We start from the raw sequence: 22,376 nt of genomic DNA, 5'->3' as shown, positions 1-22,376 counted from the left end.
ATGTTTGCTTAGAACGACTTTGTTCTAGATGCCATTTAATGTTAAAGATCGAATGTCTAATGAATATCTATTATAAATACAACTTTATTTATGTTAAAATTACACTCTTCTATGTCAAGATCACAAGGAAACAAGAAAGAAATGTAATTCAAGCAGAAATCATGCATTTCCTCTCAGTTTTTCCCTACTGTTTGTAGCATCCAAGCAAACTGAACATTAATGTGCTTGTACTTCACTTCAACACCAACTTAACAGATAAACATAATTTATCAAACATAAAATAGACTTTATGCAGTTATTATTATGCACTGTTACCACGTTTTGGGAAATATCTTAAAAACAACCTGTTACAAATGCATCTACTGTAATGCAAACCTTACATTTCGTGTAAAGCGAAGTATACTGAGACGATGTATATATCAGGCGTCTTGTGAGGCGGCGTATATTGAGACGGCGTATATATCAGGCGTCTTGTGAGGCGGCGTATATTGAGACGGCGTATATATCAGGCGTCATCTAAGGCAACGTAGCTAGGTTCAGACGTACTGAGAACACGTACTATTTTTGTTAAATTTCTTACGTACGCCGTCGTCACGTCGCCGCCTATGATTGGTTCCAACAGTGACGTCGCCGCGACGTCGCCGCGGGTCTGTCGTCTGCCCTCCCATTCAATCCCATTCAAAAATGAACACGGACTGACGGCGACGGAAGGGTCGACTGCTCCTTCTCCTTCTCCTGCTAAGGCCTTAGATGTGTCACAAAATGCACGCCATAGGTCTGAAGGAAGATAAATCTGACGGAGACAAATCCGACGCTGGGGCTAAAGGAATGACCCAAGAAGAGTTCGAGCAGTACCAACAACAGCTGGAGGAGGAAAAGTGAGAAACATTCCTTACCCTCATGATTTTTCAACTCCGAAATCATGTGTAGATGTGATGATGTTGTAGGCAGGTGAACGTTAGGCGCGTTTGGAGACTGAGAGGCGCGCGCATTTTTCGCGCCTCGCTGGATATTTTCGCGCGCAGCTGCTCGTTTCGCTCAGGGTGATTCCTGCTCAGTCAGATATTAATAATTCTCCAAATTATTCAGAGTCCAACAGAATTGCGTGTGTATAGGCTACTATTAGAATTTTACCTATTCGGGATTCAGACGAGTTGCTTCAGACCAAAGTAAATTCTGCTTTAGTGTAGATGTGTTAAAACGGTATTTATAAAATAATTGGATTCGAGAGTACTGTTCTTAATCATGTAAATAGAAATACAAAAGATGACAGACACTTATAAAAACGTACTGTATCATATTACATTTATATTACGGAATTATATTAGTATTTACTAGGCTACTTCAAGAATAGCATGATACATGTCCGAAAATCATATTTCCATTGTAGTGATATATATATATACACACATATAGTATATATTCAGTTCTCTGCTGTTTGCTTCGTTTAAATCTACTCATTCTCTAAGTATACCTCAGGTAAAACGATTTTAATTAGTATTTTACTCCAATTTCATTCATGGCTAACGATATGGGGGAAAACTAGGCATTGCTTCATACTTATCTGGTCAATTCTGCTTTAGTGTTGATTTGTTTGTTTATTCTAAATGGTATCAATCAACTAAGATTATTAGATTTCAGTGTATTATAACTGTTAATAAGCATGTAAACCAAAAAACAAAAGATTATGGACACTTACTGCATCATAGTACACTGATATTATATGGCTTAAATTTAATGTAGCTGTATTTGTAAGGTACTTCAAAGAATAACATGTGTACACATCCAGACTGATATTATATGGTATGAATGATTACTCTAAATGTACTGTGGTATTTACAAGGTACTCCAAGAACATCATGATACATGCCCAAAACAAGGTTTTGGGAAAAACCAAAATGCGAGACCATTAGAACCATCATATTATGATTCCTTGTGACGCTTTGTCTTTAGATATCAGCTCATAAAGGACAGACAGCCAAAGCATGAGCAGGTGGTGGTGTTGACGCGGTTTGCATAGCTGCCATATTTGGAGAATTCAGATCTCTCAGACTTCAAATGGCTGTTCTGAGCTCATCCACATGCTGTAATCCAACACACGTCCTCCGAGAGCAGATTTTACGTGTTGAGACACCCACGTGAACAGCTAGTTTAAGGCGGCTGACTTTGACAGGAGTCGTGTGTTTAATTTATCGAAAAAGCAAAACCAGCATGATCTTCTCAAAGGTGTTTGCTGCTTATTGATATCAAGTTCAAGTGCACTTATAGAGATGATCCCTCTGGAGTAAGCATTAAGAGAAGGTTACTGCTGGTTGTGTGACTTTCAGCCCTTAATGTGTCTATACTGTCATGACCTCTCCTGGAGATTTGTATTGACCTTTCACCTCACATGACCTTTAACAGTGCCTAACCAATCAGCTGTAATCCAGTGTGAGGTTAACTTAAACTTTTGTATGATCCCGTTTATCCAGTGTTTTTTTTATATATATTTGTTGATTTAAAGGTGCTGTAGGGAACTTTTGTAAAAAAAAATATTTTTTTACATATTTGTTAAACCTGTTATTATTTCCTGACAGTAGAATATGAGACAGATAATTTGTGAAAAGATCAAGCTCCTCTGGTTCCTCCCAGTGTCCTATTGCCATTTGCAGAAACTCCATCGCTCCTGGTAAGAAACAACCAATCAGAGCTGCAGCCCGTAACTTTGTTTGTGTTCAAAATGTAGAAAAATGTATATAATAAGCGAGTACACCATGAATCCATTTTCCAAACCGTGTTTTTGGCTTGTCCTGAATCACTAGGGTGCACCTATAATAAGTGTTTGTATTCGGACTATTTTAGATTGCTTCGGGGGTACCGCGGCGGAGTAACCCAGTACCTTTGTGATTCTTCATAGACATAAACAGAGAGAAGTAGTTCCGGCTACGATGTTCTTCCGCAAGACGCAAGCAGTTTTGTTTCTTAACCGCTAGAGCGTCAAAAGTTACCAACTGCAAGCTTTAATTCCAATGTTTGATTGGATGCTATCTAGTTTCCTGTACTGTAGAAGGCTATTGACGTTAGCCTAAACTAAAACCATTAAAAAAAAAAAAAAGTAATATTTATTGTTTATAAAAAATAATAAATGTTATTTAATGATCATTAATATACTATTATTAGTTTTTGATTTACATTTTATTTTTATATTTTCTGTTTTTATTTTGTTCAATTTACATTTTATCAATTTGTCATTTTTATGCAATTTTAGTTTTTTTTTTTTTAGTTTTTTTTTTTTTACTGAAAAAATTATATGGTTTTTATTTCAGCTAGCTGTCAAGGCAACATTTCTAAATTTTAAAATGAATTTTTTGTTGAACTACTAAAAACAAAAAAATAAGCGAATTAAAATAAGTAAAAGAAAAACTATACAAAAATTGTTAAACATGACCAAACAACTAAATATATATAACTATATATATAATACTAATAAAACTAATAATAGTGTATATTTGGTATTAAAATAACGCTGTTCTCAACCTGTCTAGCAGATTTTTTATTAACCTTAGAAATGAGTTTCTCATATTTCTCACCTAAAAACTTATATTATTTGCATTTAGTTTAGCATATTTGATGCACAACTGCACAGTAATTGTATATATTTCCAGCATTCTGTCTGAAGTGTTTTGCCATTTGACGCTCTGTTCGAAGGTATTTATTTCGTGAGATTCTGCAGCATTCAGAGCAAAGCAGTTTAATCCTCGAGACAAATAGTGAAAAATAGTGCACACGTAAATCTTCTTCAGATCCTTTAAGGCGTTTCTGTCGAGTGTTATGATGGTTTTATATGATCATTATTCAAAAATGTCCTAAATTTAGTCCTAAAACATGTCAGCCAACAATAATCCAACCTGTTTATTAGCTTGAGATTGACACGACAGACTCATGTAGGTGGATAAAAAATGGATCCAAAGTCCATTGAATAACCCAGTGCATCACATCACTGAGTGTGTGTGTGTGTGTGTGTGTGTGTGTGTGTTTCTCCTCAGGCAAGAGCGAGACGCCAGTTTTGCCCAGAAGAAGGCGGAGAGGGCGACAGTCAGGTCTCACTTTAGAGACAAGTACAGGTTGCCGAAGGTAAAGGTTAATCAGTCTCTCTGTGTCTGTCATCAGGTTATCATTAAAACTTATGAAGTGCACTTACAGCGCACTATCACACAGGAACGGTCACATTTCACCGCCCTAAAAAGAAAATATATTGTGCATTAAGATACTGAAGACTTCTTATTATTTTTGCATTGTAATATAATTTTTTATCACAATTAATAAGCCATTTTTCAATACTTTGTAGTATTCTGTAATGATTTTTATTGAGTTATAACTCATCATACATCATGGTAATACTTTATGTTGGTCATTTAATTTGCTGATTTTAATTTAAATAATTATTATTTGTTTTTATCATAATTAATGACCTATTCCACAAAACTCATTAGTGTACTTTACTGTAATTAGAATTATTTTACATTTTTATTGTTGTAAAAAAAAATATATTTTTTAATTGCAAAATTATTATGCATCATGGCAATATTTTCTGTATTATTTTAATTTTATTAAATTAAAAAATATATATTGTATTATTAATTATTTTTATCATGATTAATAACCCATTTCCCAAAATGATGTAGTGTGATGAGAATACAATTTAATTATCATTGCATCAATACATCAAATAAATATCAATGCAAAGATATGAATTGAATATTATCTAAATTTGAAAATGTTTATATAATTGTAGCATTTGATGTAGTGTATTTAATCTGTTGATTTTGATCTAAAATATTTTTTAAATCATAAATAAATAACCAATTTTCGAGTACTCATTAGAAAAAATGTAATGCAAATAATTAAAAATATATATTTTTATTGTGAAATGTTTATGCATAGTAATTGATGCACTGAATTGAATTTATGCTGATTTAAATTTAAATAATAATCGCATCCACAATACAAGATGATTACAAGAGTGATTGTAAATGTAAAGACACACATGTCCTTGTTTTGTGTCTCAGAACGAGCTGGACGAGACTCAGATCCAGGCGGCAGCGGACGACGTCGAGCTCCCCACAGAACTGGCCAAGATGATCGCTGAAGACAACCAGGAGGAGGAACAGAAGCAGTCCGTTCTGGGTCACCTGACCAACATCCAGAACGTGGACATGGGTCACCTGAAGGACAAAGCTCAGGCCACACTGGAGGACCTGAAGAGCTCCGCGGAGAAGTGCTGCGTCATGTGATCTCACTGCATCCTCACACCTGGACACACACACACACACACTGATGCACACACACACACACACACACACACTTACTCACTCGCTCTCACACACACACACACTCTCTCTTTCTCTTTCACACACACACACACACTCTCTCTCTCTCTCTCTCTCTCTCTCTCACACACACACACTCTCTCTCTCTCTCTCTCACACACACACACACACACACACACACTTACTCACTCGCTCTCACACACACACACACACACACACACTCTCTCTCTCTCTTTCTCTTTCACACACACACACACACTCTCTCTCTCTCTCTCTCTCTCTCTCACACACACACACTCTCTCTCTCTCTCTCTCTCTCTCACACACACACACACACACTCTCTCTCTCTCTCTCTCTCACACACACACACACACACACACACACATGCATATATCCGGTGTGACGTGTAAGGCATTGTTTGTTTTATGATGCTGATGTTGTTTTAGTAGTTTAAATGTCACGTGTGTTTCATCAGATATACGAGAACCTCACAAAAACATCCTCGGGTCACATTTCACCATGAAAAAATTCTATTTTGCACAAATTATTAATCTTAAAGGTATAGTTCAGCCTTAAAATGATAATTCTGTCATTTATTCACCCTTGTGTTGCTCCAAACAAATTGTGAAGAATATTGAAAAGCAAACAGTTCCCGGTACCCATTGACTTCCACAGTATTTTTTCTCACTCAATGGAAGGCAATGGCTGCCAGCAACTTTTTGCTTTTCAATATTCCTGATATTGAGTGAATAATGACACCGTTTTATTTTTTTTGAGGTGAACTATCGCTTTAATGGTCCTAAAATAGCCTTCCCGTCCATTCTGCAAGAATAATTTCTTTGTTATTTGACTTTGGGGTGAAATGTGACGTTGTTTCTGGAGGTTTGCATCACATATGTCTGAAGGTGTTCATTACAGCGATAGTCTCGAAGGGCTTATTGAAGCAGGAATGGAGGTAGAACCCAGATTCCCTTTAACATCCACACACACCTTCACATTGACCCTTGACCTTTGACCTTTCATTGAGTGGTGCTGTTTTGTGCAGGTGGTTTGGTGTCGTCGTGATGCAGATGTCGACCCTTTTCTTTCTGGTTGTTCCCTCTTTTGGAGACTCGTAATAATGGTTTGAGGTGAGCGTCTGGAGGAAGGGTTTTATTCTGATTCTGTGTCTGCTCGAGTGAAGACATGCAGGGATTATTTGTTTGTTTTTTATATAAGCTGTAAACAAAGCAATATTTCCATCTCTGATCTACAGGACAGAGCTGGTAGCCAATTAATGTGAAGGCTTGTACTGGAATTCCTGTTAATCTTATTTATCCCTCTAGATATTTATTTCTTTATTAATGGCAAGAAAGTATTTTGTCGTTTGTTTTACTTATGCCTTTGATAGCTGTTTCTGCTCTGGACTGCATAAGTAACGTAATTACCAATGTAATGCATTTATGTAATTATTCTTCTGTAATTTCCAGACCTTGCTGATTTTTGACTGTTGAAACTGTAATAAATATATTTGTACAAAGATGGTGATGCCTGTGACGTAATTTAATCCGCAGTACCGTGTCCGACCGCTAGATGGAGACACTGGACACGAGTCAATAGATGAAATAACAAATAAGCATTTTGCAAACAAACACTGAGTTTATATAAATGCATTTTCTCATGCATTGATGATTTTTTTTTTTAGTTATTTGTCTTTTCCTAACACGTTGTTTCAGACTTGTAGAAAGAAAACCTACAAAATACACGTTATCTATTTGTGTCTGTAGATTTCAGCTACAAAACAATTACAGTTAAAAAGCTAATTTTCTCAATTTCTTTTTTTTTCTCTATTCACCTGTGGTGTCTTAAGGTTTTTTTTTATTAATCACTTTTTATCTGTTCTAGATTTTATCAGGTATGCATTATGACAATTTAATTACCATGTATTCTCTAAATTAAAATGCATGCATAGCATTCATGCAACAATTAGAAAAAGATGTTTTTAAAACCATTTTAGATGCAGTATGTCATGTCAACTACTCAAATTCAGCCTCTCTGATTCTGAAATCTATTTATACACAAATATTTTAATATTAATAATTTTTAGACATAAATTTAAATACTTTTTGTAAAAATCAATGTACACTAAAAAAAATACTTTGTGGTTTCAGCCCAACTTTGGGTCAAATGTGAACTAGCCTAACTTTTGTGTTTAAAGTGTCATTTAAAATGCATTCACAATGTTGGGTTAGTCCACATCCAAAGTTGGGTTAAAACAACGCATTTATTTTAGAGTACAAGCTTTTGCTGCTGGGCGCTTTGTGTGACAACTAGCCCCGGTCTTTCCCACACATGTCTCCTCTGTGCATTTTGCATAGTTTTCCCAATCAGAGCTGTTTCCATCTGAATAGCAGAGATCGCTGAAAGGACAGGGCAGTAGAATATATTGTTGTGGAAAGTCTCTCTATTGATGGTCCTCCGGGCTGCTGCATGGCCAGTCGGACACAAAGAGGGTGAAACGGGCCAGAAAACACTTTTGTGGCTCTTTTCTTTCCATCAGGGCGCGATTAAAACACCCCAAAGGAGGCTGCGAGCGACGGGGGTCGAGCCAGGGTTTATACAGGGGCTTGTTCTTGGGCGCGCGCTAAAGAGAAACAGATTTGTTTTTCTGCGCTTTAAATTGAAGAAGATGTTGAGCTTCTACTAGAGGAATGCATCTCTCTCTCTCTCTCTCTCTCTCTCTCTCTCTCTCTGGAATCTAATGCAGAGACCACACAGCTCGCCGGCTTCATGAAATTCATAAACATTTTATTTATCCTGTACAAGAGGTGAGCTTTGCCAAAAAACACGTTACCGTGCAATCCCCCGTTCGCGTCCAATAGAACAACAGAACGCGTAATGAAGAGGGGATCGGAGGGAGTTTTGGAGGAGGAGGGGTCTCGAGCGTGAAAGAGCCGGAGGGACAAAGACATGCAGCATGCAACAGGACTCCGAGAGCAGAAAACACTCTCCAGACAACACGCAAACCCTAAAAACAGGAGGATTCTTTCACGTAAACCAATGTGCAACCGGAGAGCAGCAGATTGAACTGATCACGTGGAGAACATCTAAACTTTCAGCTTCTTTGTGGAGTAAACGCAGACAAACCATGGTGTGCTTTCACGTCGCATTCCAGCTGAAGTGCACGAGACTGATGCAAGCATGCACCTAATCTGAGTTCGCATGCAATATGGAGAGCAGCATCGTTCCCGTCGCGTTCCTCTCGTTTGTGATGATGCTGGAGGCGCAGATGGTTTGCTGGCACGCGCTGATGCGATGTCATGAAGAGCGTGATTGTGAGCTCGCATATAACCAGTATCTGACGGCGTGCGATGGGATCATCCGAGGAAGCAGACGCCAGTGTCCAAGCCACTGCATCAGCGCGCTCATCCGCCTCAACCAGACCACACACGGCCCGTTACTAGAGACCTGTGACTGCGGGACCGACCCCGAGTGTGTGCGGGCCAAGCGCGCCGTGGAGCCGTGTCTGCCGCGCACACATCCGGGTGACGCCGAGGGGATGGGATGCACCGAAGCGCGCCAGCGGTGTGAAGACGAGCCCAGCTGTCAATCATCCCTCACCGCGTATCTGTCCCACTGCGGACAGCTGTTTAACGGGAGGAAGTGTTCGTCTCGGTGCAGATCCACCATCGAGGAGCTGCTGTTGAAGCCCAGTGGTGTGCTGCTCAATCAGTGCGTGTGTGACGGGCTCGAGAGGCCGTTCTGTGAGGTGGTCAAACAGAATATGGTCAAACTGTGTTCGACACAAGACAACAGCGTCTCCGTGGACCACGATGGCACAGACGATGCGTACGAGGACGAGGATGACGAGGCGAGACCGACTGATGCTGATGCGGTGATGTCGGGTTCGAGTCCTTTAACTCGTTCTCAACACTTAGTTCTGCTGTGCATTGCGTTCACTCTGGCTTTCACACTTTAAAGTGTGTGACTGATGAATGTTAAGTGCTCGTCATCAGCTGTTATGATTTCAGACTCTGTATTGTTTCAGCTCTCATTGTACTCGCGTCCTCAAATATGTGCGCAGTGCGCGTGCGCACGAATGAGCCGGTTTGGGGATCAAGTGCTTCATTAATGTGAAGAGGCCCTTGAGAAGCTGTTAAACGCTGTCTTTCTCTCTCACGCTTCAGTTTTATTCGTTTGACCTCTTCCTCTGAACTCCCAGGTCTTGGATATGAGTTTAACAGCATGCATCTCGTGTTCATGCGCTCTGGAAATCATCTCCAAGTGCCTGACGACTGTTTGGATTTTATTGCAGCTTGAAACAATTTCCAATGGTTTAACACCTTTCGGTTTCACTTTTATAGCCTTTTAATATTATGCGTTATTAATGTAGTTTCAATGCATTAATTATGCCTTGTAATATAATGCATTATATGATCTTATGAATAATTGTAACCACCGTTATAATGCATCAAAATAAATTGTTACACTGTTAAAAATATACAATGCATTAAAACGCATGACAGATTTTCAAATATTTTGATGCATTTTATCTTTGGCCACAATTAATTATTAAAAGATATAATGCATTACTATGAATACCTTTATAAGCGTTATACCTAAAGGTTTGTTTCCAACCTTTTTCTTTCTTTTTTTGGGGCATATAATGAATTATTTGTGGTCAGTTTTCTCTGTCTGGTCAATCACTGTCATGGCATTTGAGGAGAATCTTTCAGAGCCTGTTAGTTAAAGGCACTGAACTGTTACGTTTATAATAGCTGCTTTTGTAGAGAGTATGTTTCTGGTTCAACTTCCCAAAGTGTCTTGAAGTTGCATACGTTTTGTACAGAAAATAATTTATTTATACCTTTTGGAATAATTAAGAAAATAAAAGTTATGCTGAAATGTAAGATGAACACTTGTCTTAAGTTCATTTATAAATGCAAAAGCATGGGATTTTAATTCCCAAATCCAATGAACACAGTTTCGAAAGAGGGTTTGACTGATAAATGCATTTGATAAAAAAAATACAGGTAAGAAATGTAAGATTGTGCAATATTATTATGACTTAAAACATGTTTTCTGTGTGAATATGTGTTAAAGTGTAAGTGTATGTTTTTTTTTTTCTCCAGAAAAGTTCAGATATTTGGCAAACACTGCATTCTGTTGCTTCAGATTCAGCTTGCTCCCTGTTTAAACGCTGCACGCTTGATTCCGTGTGCTTTAATTCGAAGCGTCTGTGGAGAGATGTACAACACATGCCCGAGGCTCTCTCTGTGAAAACAACGAGCAGGATCCCGACTTACTGGACACTAAAGCCCCTCTTTCCTCCTGCTGAACCCCACCGAATGACCGGGAACTAGATCAGAATAAACAACAGCAGGGGAGACGGGGACATCTCCTCATTTATCTGTGACCTGATTGTAGAGCCAGCACTGTGTTTTATTCACCACATACACGTCAATGTGAGGGGACCTTGAGTGTGTGTGTGTGTGTGTGTGTTTCTGAAGGATTACCGTCCCTCCTTACACTCACAATCCTTCCTCAGTTCATCTGATGTAGAGCTGGCATGACTTCTCTGAGCTCGAGTGGTAGAGAGAGATCCAGGACGGAGATGGCAGAACACACAGCTGTGTGTGTGTGTGTGTGTGTGTGTGTGTGTGTGATCTGTACCTGTCCTCTCATCCTCCGTATTTTTCTGTTTTGCATGACAAATATATAAATATTTTTAAATCAAGATGCATTTACTTGAGAAACAAAACTACTTATTAAATCTTGTAGGAAAAAATCTGGAAATGGGGTCCGAAAAATAAATTCAAAGTTAAGATTTTTTTATTATTATTTATAATTCTCACGATTAACTGCACGTATTAATGCCTTATTTTGCATGTGCATATTTTAGATCCTTAATCATTAACTTCTACCTTACTAACTATTAATAAATAGCAAATTAGCAGTTTATTGACGCAAAAATCATAGTTAATAGTGTGACCTAAGCTTATTTTACAACTTTTGATTTCAATAATGCGTTAGTAAATGCTGTTAGTCATTGTTGACTACAGTAAAGTGTTACAGTTGTGTTTTGTTGCTGTGAATATGAGGCCGGTTTCTGCAGAGTGATTTATTCCAGAGAGGAAAGAGGAATGCAGGGGAGGAATTATATTACCGGAGGAATGCACAGAGGAAATGAGAATTTATGGCCAACAGAAATTTATAATGCAAGAAAACATTCTCTCAGAGAGGGAGAAATACAGAAGATGCTTTCATTCAGATCAGACAGTGAATAAATAACCCCACAATCAGGAGGAATCAGAGCTTGTTGAACACACACACAGTGTTCTAAACTCTCCCTTTGTAAGTGTGTGTGAAGTGTGTGAGTCCAGAGTAAACACACAGAAAGCTTGCTGCTGGATCTGCGGTAGAGCTGCGGTCAGTGTGTGTGTGTGTGTGTCTTTAAATGGAGAGGAGTGATTTTACAGTCAGAGCTCTTTGCCTTCAGGTGTGAAAGTCTTTTTCTCAGATGAAAACTGTCTGCCAGGAGCCAATCAGACGCTGTGAATTTCTCCAGCTGTGTGACACACTGCATCTGTTACCATGGCGAGAACCCACAGCTCACTGTAAACAACAAGCTGAGAGAGAGAGAGAGAGAGAGAGAGAGAGTGGGTAAGTGAGTGTGAGAGAGAGAGTGAGAGTGAGTGAGTGTGAGAGAGAGAGTGTGAGTAAGAGTGTGAGAGTGAGTGATTGAGAGAGTTTGAGGAGTGAGAGTGAGTGAGAGAGTGAGTGTGAGTAAGAGAGTGAGAGTGAGTGATTGAGAGAGTTTGAGGAGTGAGAGTGAGTGAGAGAGTGAGTGTGAGTAAGAGAGTGAGAGTGAGTGATTGAGAGAGTTTGAGGAGTGAGAGTGAGTGAGAGTGTGAGTAAGAGAGTGAGAGTGAGTGATTGAGAGAGTTTGAGGAGTGAGAGTGAGTGAGAGAGTGAGTGTGAGTAAGAGAGTGAGAGTGAGTGATTGAGAGAGTTTGAGGAGTGAGAGAGTGTGAGAGAGTGTGAGTAAGAGTGTGAGTAAGAGAGTGAGAGTGAGTGATTGAGAGAGTTTGAGGAGTGAGAGTGAGTGAGTGAGAGAGTGGGAGAGTGGGAGAGTGAGAGAGAGAAAGTGAGAGAGTGTGAGCGATTGAGAGTGAGAAAGTGTAAGTGAGAGTGAGTGAGAGTGTGAGTGAGAGAGTGAGAGAGTGAGTGAGTGAGAGGTCAAGTTACACATAACCCGACCCAGTGAGGGTAAAAACATATTTCACACATAATGATTCTGCATTTTGCTCAGGTTGAATAATTATTTCTTATCAGGGATCCAAGGAAAAAAAAAAAATCTTTAGATGTGTTAAAATATTTTAATTTTTTAAACTTGGTAACACTTTACATTAATGTTCTTTTTGTTAATGTTAACATAAAAAAATATATTTTCTAAGTGTGTTTCTAATCTTAGTTAATGTTGATTCTAACATTTACTGATACATGATTAAAATCAAAAGTTGTATCTATTAATATTGTTTAATAGACCTGAGTTAACATAAACTAACTATGAACAGTCACGTTTTTATTAAATGATGTTAATGAATATTAATAAATACTGTTGAAAATGTATTGCTCAATGTTAATATAGTTAACAAATAAAACCTTATTGTAAAGTGTTACCACATAATTTACAAAAAACATAATTTTTTATCATTACTTATATTTAATGTATTTTTCCTTATTTATGATTTTAAACGTATTTATTTTATCTGTTTATTTTTTTTTATTTTTAATTATCACTTAATTTTGTTTTCAGTAATAGTTTTAGTTATTTTAATACTTCATGTAAAAGCAACAGTTCACCCCCCCAAAAATATAAAAAAAAAATTTCCTTTTCATTTAAATAATTTATTTTATCTATTTATTTTTAATTTGAATTGTTCTTATTAATTTTTCAGTATTAGTTTTTGTTTTTTCAGTCCTTCATGTTAAAGCAACAGTTCACGCCCAAAACATTACAATTATTAGATTTTTTTAAAATATATATTTTCATTTAAATCTATTTATTATATCTATTCACTTTAAAATTTGAATTGTAACTTAAAGGAGCCTGTTAAAAGGTTTAGATGAGCATATTTCCTTTCCTAGGGATGATTTATTTCCTATCGAAACAGGAAGTTAGTGAAGCACATTATTCTCTGTATGAATATGATCTGTACTTACAGGATCTCACTGATTCAGCAGCAGCATCTTTCTTCAGCGATTCGTCCATCCGAGTTTCCCGCATCTGCAAACACAAGCTTTAGACGATGCTTCACTAAACGAGCGGAGCGAGAGATACGACAGCGATTACCTTGATCTGCTCTTTGAGGTATTCAGCTCGACTCATCAGACTTTTAATCTGCAAGAGAAAATCAGGAGATAAATGAACCGATGTTCCCTTTATATCACATTGGACTGATGAAACAGCTATATCTCGCTGCAAGCACACACACAGTTCACATGACAACACCATCAATCAATCGGATTCAGATTCATAAACGTGAGCGAGGAGCAGGTTTTGAGAATATCTGATCATTAAAGATCATTAAAACAACAGTGAGCAGAGTTTACATCAGGCCTGTCGTAATAAGGTCAGTGTTGAAGAAGTTAATTTTAATATCGATTTACTTTTAGAGTTTATATTAATATTTCTAATTAGATTTTAGTTTCACATTTTGCATTTTCTTTTTAATTTCAGTCAAAGTTTTAGTGATTTGTGTATTTTTTTTAAATGTGAATTAAAAATGTAAAAATTAAATATATATATTTTATTATTATTTGTTTTAGTTATTTCAGTACTTCATGCTAAAGTCATTTTTGCTGGTGAGTCATACACTGTATGTTTATTTATTTGCACTTCAATATTCCTCTGCTCACAGAGTTATTTTGATGAAATCCTATTGGGTAAACTGGCAGTGGGCGGAGTCACACAGAAAAAAACAAAAATAGACATTCTGACACAGAACACACATTGCAAAGCAGAAAGATGAGTCAAGTGTGAAGCAGCTGTAAAAGCTTGAAGTTTGAAAGTTTAGATAGATTACATAGATGTAGATAGCAATTTGCTAGCATGAATTAATGTTGTTAGCATTTTTTAGCATGACTACTATTTCATTAGCATTGATTACGTTGCAAACATGTTTCTAGCACGCTTAACATGTTGTTAGCCTGTTTCTAGAATGATTATCATGTTGTTAGCATTTTAGCATGATTAGCGTGTTGTTAGCATGACTAACATGTATCTAGCATTATTAACATGTTGTTAGTATGTTGCTAGCAATATTCTTAGCACGATTAACATGTTGATAACAGTTCTAGACTGATCAACATGTTGTTAATATGTTTGAACATGATTAGCATGTTTCTAGCACGATTACAAGTTTCTTGTATGTTGTTAACATATTCCTAACACGTTTATTATGTTATTAACATGATTAGAATGCTGTTAGGATTTTATGTTGATTAGCATGTTGCCAGTTCTAACTCTAAGGCTATCCCATGATTAACATGTAGCTAGCATGTTTTAGCATGACTAGCATTTTTCTAACATGTTTCTAGCATGGTTAACATGTTTCTAGCATGTTTCTAGCATAATTAGCATGAAAAAAAAGACATCAGCTCTGATTCCAAGCTTGGAATGTGATGTTTGTGCAGATTGCGTGTGATGCATGAGTCATGTGACGTTTCATTCAGACGTCACAATCACATAAACAGTGATCTCTCACCTCTCTGTGGAGCAGCTCTCTGCGCCGGCCCTGAGATTCAGCTGCAGGAGACACATATCAGCTCATAACAACACACACCATTGCGGACGGCTTCACACACACACACACACACACACACACACACACACACACACACACGCACACACAATACTGACTTCTTTTTTTAATCCTCCAGCGAGTAACTAGCAGTTTTCAGCACGCTGCTATGTGGTTACTCTGGTGTTCTGAGGGTTTTAGCACATTATGTAGTTTATTCAAGGTTTTCTGATTGGGATTTAACATGATTCTATGCTTTTATGTTTTTTTGTGTGGGTTTTAGCAAACTGTCGTGTAGTTGGAAGAGCAATGAAAGTATTACATAAAATCTCTTCTTCAGTGTAAATATGGGGATTCTTTTTGTCTGTTTCTTTATCGATAAAATAACGGCACAACAGTTGAATATTTCGTGATCTGGAGGAACTAGTCCTGCACACTGAGCCCTTAGCTGTTTTCATCAGGCTAGCGCTGACATTAGCAGCCTAACAGATCAACATCGGGTGCGTAGCGGCCAAACAAAACCTGCAGTGAGCAGAGATCTGGGAGCTCTCGAGGAGTTTGAGAGATAACGGTCTTCATTTGGTTCAGTATTTAATAACTCTGAGAATGAAGATGAGATCCAGATGATCGTACCACACACGCTGACCTGGCAACCGCTCGCATCACATCTGGACGCCTGACGTCCCTCCTCCTCTAACAATCACCAGATTACGAAGAAACTTTTTTAATTTTCAGGAAAAAGTGTCAGTGATGTTCGTCCAACACTCACTCACCAGTGTGTGGTTGCTATGGTATTCTAAGTGTTTCCACATGTTGCCAAAAGGTTGCTATGGTATTTGGGATGTCGCTAGGCTGTTGCTCAGTGGTTTCTGTGGTATTCTGGTTGATTGTGAGGATGCTTGGTGGTTTCTAGGGTGTTCTGAGTGTTTACAACCGTTGCTAAGCAGTTGCTAGGATATTCTGATGGTTGCTAGACTGTTGCTATTTTATTCTCTGTTGTTACTAGGTGGTTGCAAAAATGTTCTGGATGGTTGCTAGGCTCTCACTAGGTGGTTGCTTTAGTGCTTTAAGTGTTTACACCTGTTGCTAAGCAGTTTCTAGAGAATTCTGTTTGTTGCTAGGTGGCTTTTAGGATGTTCACTATCTTGTTTTTGTATTCTGATGGTTGCTAGGCAGTTTCTAGGGTGTTCTGATTGTTGCTAGGCTGTTGCTAGGTGTTTGCTGTTTTATTCTGTGTTGTTACTAGGTGGTTGCTAGGGTGTTCTGAGTGTTTCCATACATTGCTAAGTGGTTGCTAGGGTATTATTATGGTTGCTAAGCTATTGCTTGATGGTTGATATGTTGTTCTGGGTTATTAGTAGGTGGCTGCTTGGTTGTTGCTAGGTGGTTGCTATGGTATTCTGTGTTGTTACTTAGCAGTTGCTTGGGTATTCGGGATGTTGCTAGGCTCTCACTAGCTGGTTGTCTGAGAGCTCTGAGTGTTTACACCTGTTGCTAAGCAGTTACTAGGGTATTCTGATGGTTGCCAGGCTGTTGCTTGATGGTTGCTATGGTATTTTAAGCTGCTACTTGGTGGTTGCTAGCCTTCATAATAAAACGGACACCTGTGTTTTATAAATAATAATAATAACAGATAACACAAATGATCGTTTACCTGCTAGCGCCAGCAGCAGCTCGCCCAGACTCTGCTGGTACAGATCAAGCGTGTCGTAGTCCTCCGCTCCACTCTCCTCCTGCACACATCAGGACTCCATCTCCCATCATGCAACACTGCAGCTCACATGACGCATATGCAAATGAGATATCATAACAGTTACCTGGGCAACAGCAGTGGACGCCACTTCCAGGGCAGCCAGTAAACGCGGCTGATCTCTAGACATTTCTTTAAAAAAAACAAAAGACTTGAATGTCAAAACAGGAGATAGATATTAGAAGTCAGCGATGCTTACCTATTAATATGTTCCTGGTTGATCTCGCCTCCTCAAAACTGATCTTGTTGTCCGATCTGACCAGCGCTTTGAGCTCCTCGGCACGAGAAACATACTGATTCACCTGAGAGAGGACACATGAAGAGTCACACTGTTAATAACTGGATCAGTGTTATGAACTAACTTTACATTTTAGAGCCCCAGCTCCCACAGACTTTGGAACGAAGTAAATTATTGAATTCACCTTTTGTCTCAGGGCTTCCTTCCTCTGTCTGTCCGTCTCATCTGAAAGAGCAGAGACAGAGATGATGAGAGCGAGCTCTGTGGACTGGTGTAACACAGAGAGACGGAGATGCTCGTGTCTTACAGTGAATGGCAGGAACGAAGTGTTCGAGTGCACTACAGTAGAGAGATAACGCAGCCGAACGCTCTCCATCCTGGTCCTTCTGCACCGCCTGCATCACCAGCGCTTTCTAGAAGACAAACACAGCAAAACATGACTTTCTTACTTAGGATCCGTGTCTTGTTTTCCAGTACAAACACTCTTAAAGTACATTTACTTATCAAAAGGAAGTGAGTTTAAGCTTAAAACCAGAATTATTCTTTTGAATTTAGTTATAAATATAGATCATTTTCTAGTTTTTAACCTTATGCTTTACAAAAACAAGACGTAATATCTTCAGCAGTTTTGCTTCTCAAGTAAATGCATTTTGATTGAAGTAGTTTTAGATATTTTTACTATTGGAAAACAATCATTTTTGTAGTGTATATCTGATTTTTGTCATAATTACACATGCATTTAGAGAAAAGTGCACTCATTTTTTAATTTGTTGTGATTTTAACAATGCAACATATCATTCTTTTTAACTGGATCCTTGAACTGTTGCATTCAAAAAGAAAAAAATGCAATGCAAATGACTACAGACATTTAAATCAGAATTAAAATCTGAATTAAATACATATTTTATTAAGAGTGCTCTGCTTTAAATGATACTAGGAAACGTTTTTACTAAAAAAATAAAATAAAATAATAAGCCTTCTGAAAAACAGTCCTTGAATATGAATATAAATATCAATTAAATTTTTTATTTTTATTTTTTTATTTACATTTTGTAATTATTTGAGTTGTTTAAATAAATTACTTTGTTCAAAAAAACTAAACTATATTAAATTATAGTATACAATTACTTTGATGCTGATGTGGCATACTGAAAAATAAATAAATAAAACTGAATTGAATCAAGAGCTCATGAATCAGAATCTAAGTGAATTAAGAAATCAATGGCAGAAACAAGCTTTAAATCAGACGTACAGACTCGTGTGATCTAACTCTGCTCTGATCGAGTGTTTGTGTTTTTCTGTGGGACACACTTGATGAAGTTTCTGACACTAGAGTCGAGGAGCGGTGGTTTTGTCACTTCAGGACTAAAATAAAGATGTGAGCGTGTTAGTGTGAGATCATCTGTCACACTCACGGCCTTCCCGAGGCTCTCGGCGCTGGGCATGTGCTCCAGATCCACGAACGGATGCAGGAAGAACTCGTCAAACGTGATGCGGCTGTCCGGGTCTCGCTCCAGCAGCCGCAGCAGCAGATCTCGACAGTCACGAGAAACTCTCGCTCCCGACGGCAGCTAAACACACAGAGAGCAATGTGTGAGACCAGCACACCATCTAGTGGAGCAGAGACCACGAGGCGTATACTGACTCAGTGTCTCTGCAGTGAATGGGTGCCGTCAGAATGAGAGTCTGATAAAAACATCCCAATAATCCACAGCACTCCAGTCCATCAGTGAACATCTGGAGAAGACAAAACCTGAAACACATCCAGCATTAAGATGATTTTAACTCAAACACATAGAGTCTATAATCCAGAATAACACTTCCTCCAGTGAAAAAGTGCATCTGCTGTTGTCTCTCACATCAGAATCCAGTTTAGATCTGTTTAAACGCTGCTTGATCTGTGCAGATTTCTCTCCTGATTCAGACCAGAACACTTTTTCACTGGAGGAAGTGTTATTCTGGATTATAGACTCTATGTGTTTGAGTTAAAATCATCTTAATGCTGGATGTGTTTCAGGTTTTGTCTTCTCCAGATGTTCACTGATGGACTGGAGTGCTGTGGATTATTGGGATGTTTTTATCAGACTCTCGTTCTGACGGCACCCATTCACTGCAGAGACACTGATGCAGTGCTACATTTCTACAAACCTGATGAAGAAACAAACTCTAACAAACATGATCTGGGATGGTGAGCACTTATTCATTTTTGGCTGAACTATTCCTTTTAACAAAACATTTGTTTTTGTAACATCTAATGTTTTTTGTCCTATGACAGTAGCATGTGAACAGAAGTGAGTCGGACATTAATCCTCACCTCGATGGGTTTCTCACTGCGGATCTTCTCTTCTAGTTCAGCAAAAGAGCGAGAGGCGAAGGGCGCTCGTCCAAATAAAGCTTCTGCCCTCAAAAAGAAGATATTTTGAGGAATGTTGAAGTTAACACAACACTGGACCGTACTGACTTTCATTATGTGGACAAAAATAGTAGTTTTGGACAGAAGGAACACAGGTTTATATCAACAAAAGGGTGAGTAAAAGATGAATTCTCTCTTTAAGTCTAGTGTTATTTGTGTGTCTCACCGTATAAAATGACCCCGACGGACCACAGATCCACTCGAGCGTCATAATGGCGTCTGCAGACCATCTCTGGAGCCATGTAGAGCGGAGATCCTCTCAGAGCCTGCTGCTCGTCCCACGGACTCATGTACTGCGCAAAACCAAAATCTACACACACACCCCGTTATACACCTCATTATGAGAAGCTGAGAAGTAAAATCACGTCAGACGTGTGAACAAAACACCCCTGTGAGCCTCTAGAAAACATCATAAATGTAACTGTTTAATAACTGAAGTCACTATAAATATGTTGCTTTAGTATACTGTGACTATATCATCATCTGTTATAGTATAGTGCTGAGCGAGCTGCGCTGTGATTGGTCAGATCAGCTGCACCTGACAGCTTCAGCGTGTTTCCACTCAGAAGGATGTTCTGTGGTTTCAGGTCCAGGTGAGAGATGTTCCTCTCGTGGAGAAACTGAAGAGCACATGCTAAAACACACACACATTACATCATTATAGATCCTGTGAGGTGTGTGTGTGTGTGTGTGTGTGTGTCCGTGTGTGTGTTTGTACCGATCTGCTGTAGGCAGTGACGAGCGACTCTCTCGGGAAGAATCCGGCAGCTGCGTATAAACCGTGACAGATCTCCTCCTGAACACCACTCCAGAATCAGATAGATGTTCTCACTGTCCCACTGACACACACACACACACAGTGTAAGATGAGCCACACTGCTTCATTCTGTCTTTACCATAAATGGCACAAAATCATTAATTGTCATTTTTATCTGATTTATTCAGTTAAAACAGATTTAAGTTTAATTGATCTAATTGTGTTTCTCTGGAAAACAGTGACGTATGATATTCGGTATAAAGCTTAACCTGAAAGTTTTTAGTGAATATTTGCGAATGAGGGATGTGTGGACACATTAGAGTTTTTGGACTTGTGGAGTAAAAATTTTAGTTTTTTAATAAAAAGATAAAGGCCCTTGGGGTAAGATGGACCAGCAGAATTAGCATGTTACTAGTGTTTTAATTTTTACCGTAATTAACGGTTTTGTTCTTTTAATATTTCCATAAATAAGAAGTAAATTTGGAAGTAAAAAAAAAAAATTTAATTGGGCCTTTGGGCCAGCAGAATTAGAATGTTACTAGTGTTGTAATATTTAAAAAGAATACTTAGAATTAACTGTGTTATTATTTAATATTTCCATAAATTAGATGTACATTTCAGACAACTTTGCTTCAGATAAAATCTACAGGATTACTGAGTGAAATCATTACATTTGCATTCAAAGTGTTGCTATTATGACATATCTACAATTAAAATATGGGCAATTAAATATGTAAATATTCATATGCTTTTAAATAAGTCATAGAATATTTTAACCTTGTCTGTCATTGTTTATTTAATTATTTACTTAGTTAAATAGAACAGCTGATTTAGTATTTTACATCAATAATACTTTTAAATATTTGTAACAATGAATACGAATTATAAACAAGTCATTTATACGGTCTGTAAAACTTTATCCAGAGGGCTTCTTACACCTCTTTTAATATTTGAGTCAACCCCCTCATCCCACACATGCAAAACTATCTGAATATACTACAGTTTAGAAGTAAATTGTTGATGTAAGATGGGAATCTTGTACCTGGAAGTCTTTGAGCTGCACTATGTGAGGATGCCGGACTGTTTTCAGGATCTCAATCTCTGTCAGCAGGTTCTCCATTGAGCTTTTATTCAGAGTTTTCTTACTGACCACCTTCACAGCCACCGCCTCCCTGCTGTCCGTCTGAAACCAACCAACCTGTCAATCAACCTGTCAATCAACCTGTCAATCATCTCTAACCACCAACCAGTGGAAGAATAAATAACACACAACCAGTCGATTTAAACAGTAAAGTATTACACGATCAAGAAAGTAAATAATCAATAATCAGAGATGAATATTTACTCGCCTTTCTGCAAGCTTTATAAACTGTCGCATATGTGCCGCTTCCCAGTTTCTCGGTGAGAATAAAGTCTTTGAGCTTCGGGGGAGCGAAACCCGCAGCCATTCCGACCCGAACATCAATCAATCAACCAATAATCAATAATATTTACAGCATAATCACGAGCACGGCGCTTTCTCCTGCCCGGATCAGGGTCATTCAAGCGTACAGTTCAACCACGGGCTGTTTACTGTATCGATGATACTCGTATACTACTTACTTCATGATCATATAATCTTATACACTTCATAAACGTGTTTATATGCGAAGCGCTGCGGTCTGTTTACTTCCGCGAACTGACGTCATCGCCGCGGTCACGCAGCGGAATCTAGAACGCGCACGTCACTCGGCCGGATTGGGGACAAAATTAGTTAATAAGCGCGATATTAGATTTGTTCCTGCACGTGTACACAAAATAAAATGAATTACTGAAGCCTATGCTCGAGTAAACGACTGTCTGTAAACGTTTGACAGCTTTTGTTGCTCAGTGTTGACAAGATTAGACTGTTATATATAGCCTTCTGCGGTGCTGTGTTATCTTTTTATATTTACATTTACATTTATTCATTTAGCAGACGCTTTTATCCAAAGCGACTTACAGATGAAGACAGTGGAAGCAATCAAAAACAACAAAAAGAGCAATGATATATTTTTCACAGAAAAGAAATGTCAGAAGTGTTTTCTGATCTCATGTGTCACGCTGTTGTTAAAAATAGCGTCATGTGACGTCATATTATTAGA

At 38.2% G+C, this 22,376-nt stretch overlaps 3 protein-coding genes across 5 annotated transcripts; 2 read left to right on the top strand and 1 right to left on the bottom strand.

Moving 5' to 3' along the window:
* Nucleotides 1-499: 499 nt before the first annotated feature.
* On the top strand, nt 500-6,831 carry LOC127934196 (complexin-3-like). The gene is made up of 3 exons (XM_052531419.1): nt 500-878; nt 4,026-4,113; nt 5,049-6,831. The coding sequence occupies exons 1-3, from the start codon at nt 751-753 to the stop codon at nt 5,271-5,273; spliced, it is 441 nt and encodes a 146-aa protein (XP_052387379.1). The 5' UTR covers nt 500-750; the 3' UTR covers nt 5,274-6,831.
* A 1,348-nt stretch (nt 6,832-8,179) lies between these two features.
* On the top strand, nt 8,180-10,199 carry LOC127934194 (growth arrest-specific protein 1). Its single transcript, XM_052531418.1, has one exon. It carries the CDS (start codon nt 8,519-8,521, stop codon nt 9,266-9,268), a length of 750 nt encoding a protein of 249 aa, XP_052387378.1. The 5' UTR covers nt 8,180-8,518; the 3' UTR covers nt 9,269-10,199.
* Nucleotides 10,200-11,395: 1,196 nt separating this feature from the next.
* Nucleotides 11,396-22,317, bottom strand: LOC127934193 (serine/threonine-protein kinase ULK3-like). 3 transcript variants are annotated; one of them, XM_052531417.1, is made up of 16 exons: nt 22,235-22,317; nt 21,296-21,436; nt 20,215-20,335; nt 20,035-20,130; nt 19,663-19,806; nt 19,398-19,480; nt 18,499-18,654; nt 17,391-17,496; nt 17,268-17,308; nt 17,045-17,147; nt 16,913-16,977; nt 16,750-16,828; nt 15,060-15,100; nt 13,646-13,693; nt 13,516-13,579; nt 11,396-11,918 (listed from the first exon to the last, which is right to left on the bottom strand). In XM_052531417.1, exons 2-16 carry the CDS (start codon nt 21,371-21,373, stop codon nt 11,902-11,904), a joined length of 1,242 nt encoding a protein of 413 aa, XP_052387377.1. In that variant the 5' UTR covers nt 21,374-21,436; nt 22,235-22,317; the 3' UTR covers nt 11,396-11,901. The 3 variants fall into 3 exon arrangements, 2 of the variants coding, with proteins under 2 accessions (XP_052387377.1, XP_052387376.1); XM_052531416.1 differs by lacking the exon at nt 22,235-22,317 and adding an exon at nt 21,603-22,177; XR_008147717.1 differs by lacking the exons at nt 11,396-11,918; nt 16,913-16,977; nt 22,235-22,317 and adding an exon at nt 21,603-22,181 and having other exon boundaries at nt 13,519-13,579; nt 16,750-16,865.
* Nucleotides 22,318-22,376: the final 59 nt, after the last annotated feature.

The sequence above is a fragment of the Carassius gibelio genome, chromosome A18 (assembly GCF_023724105.1).
Source record: "Carassius gibelio isolate Cgi1373 ecotype wild population from Czech Republic chromosome A18, carGib1.2-hapl.c, whole genome shotgun sequence".
In the NCBI taxonomy this organism is placed as follows: Eukaryota; Metazoa; Chordata; class Actinopteri; order Cypriniformes; family Cyprinidae; genus Carassius; species Carassius gibelio.
This window is presented reverse-complemented; position numbering and strand designations above follow the sequence as displayed.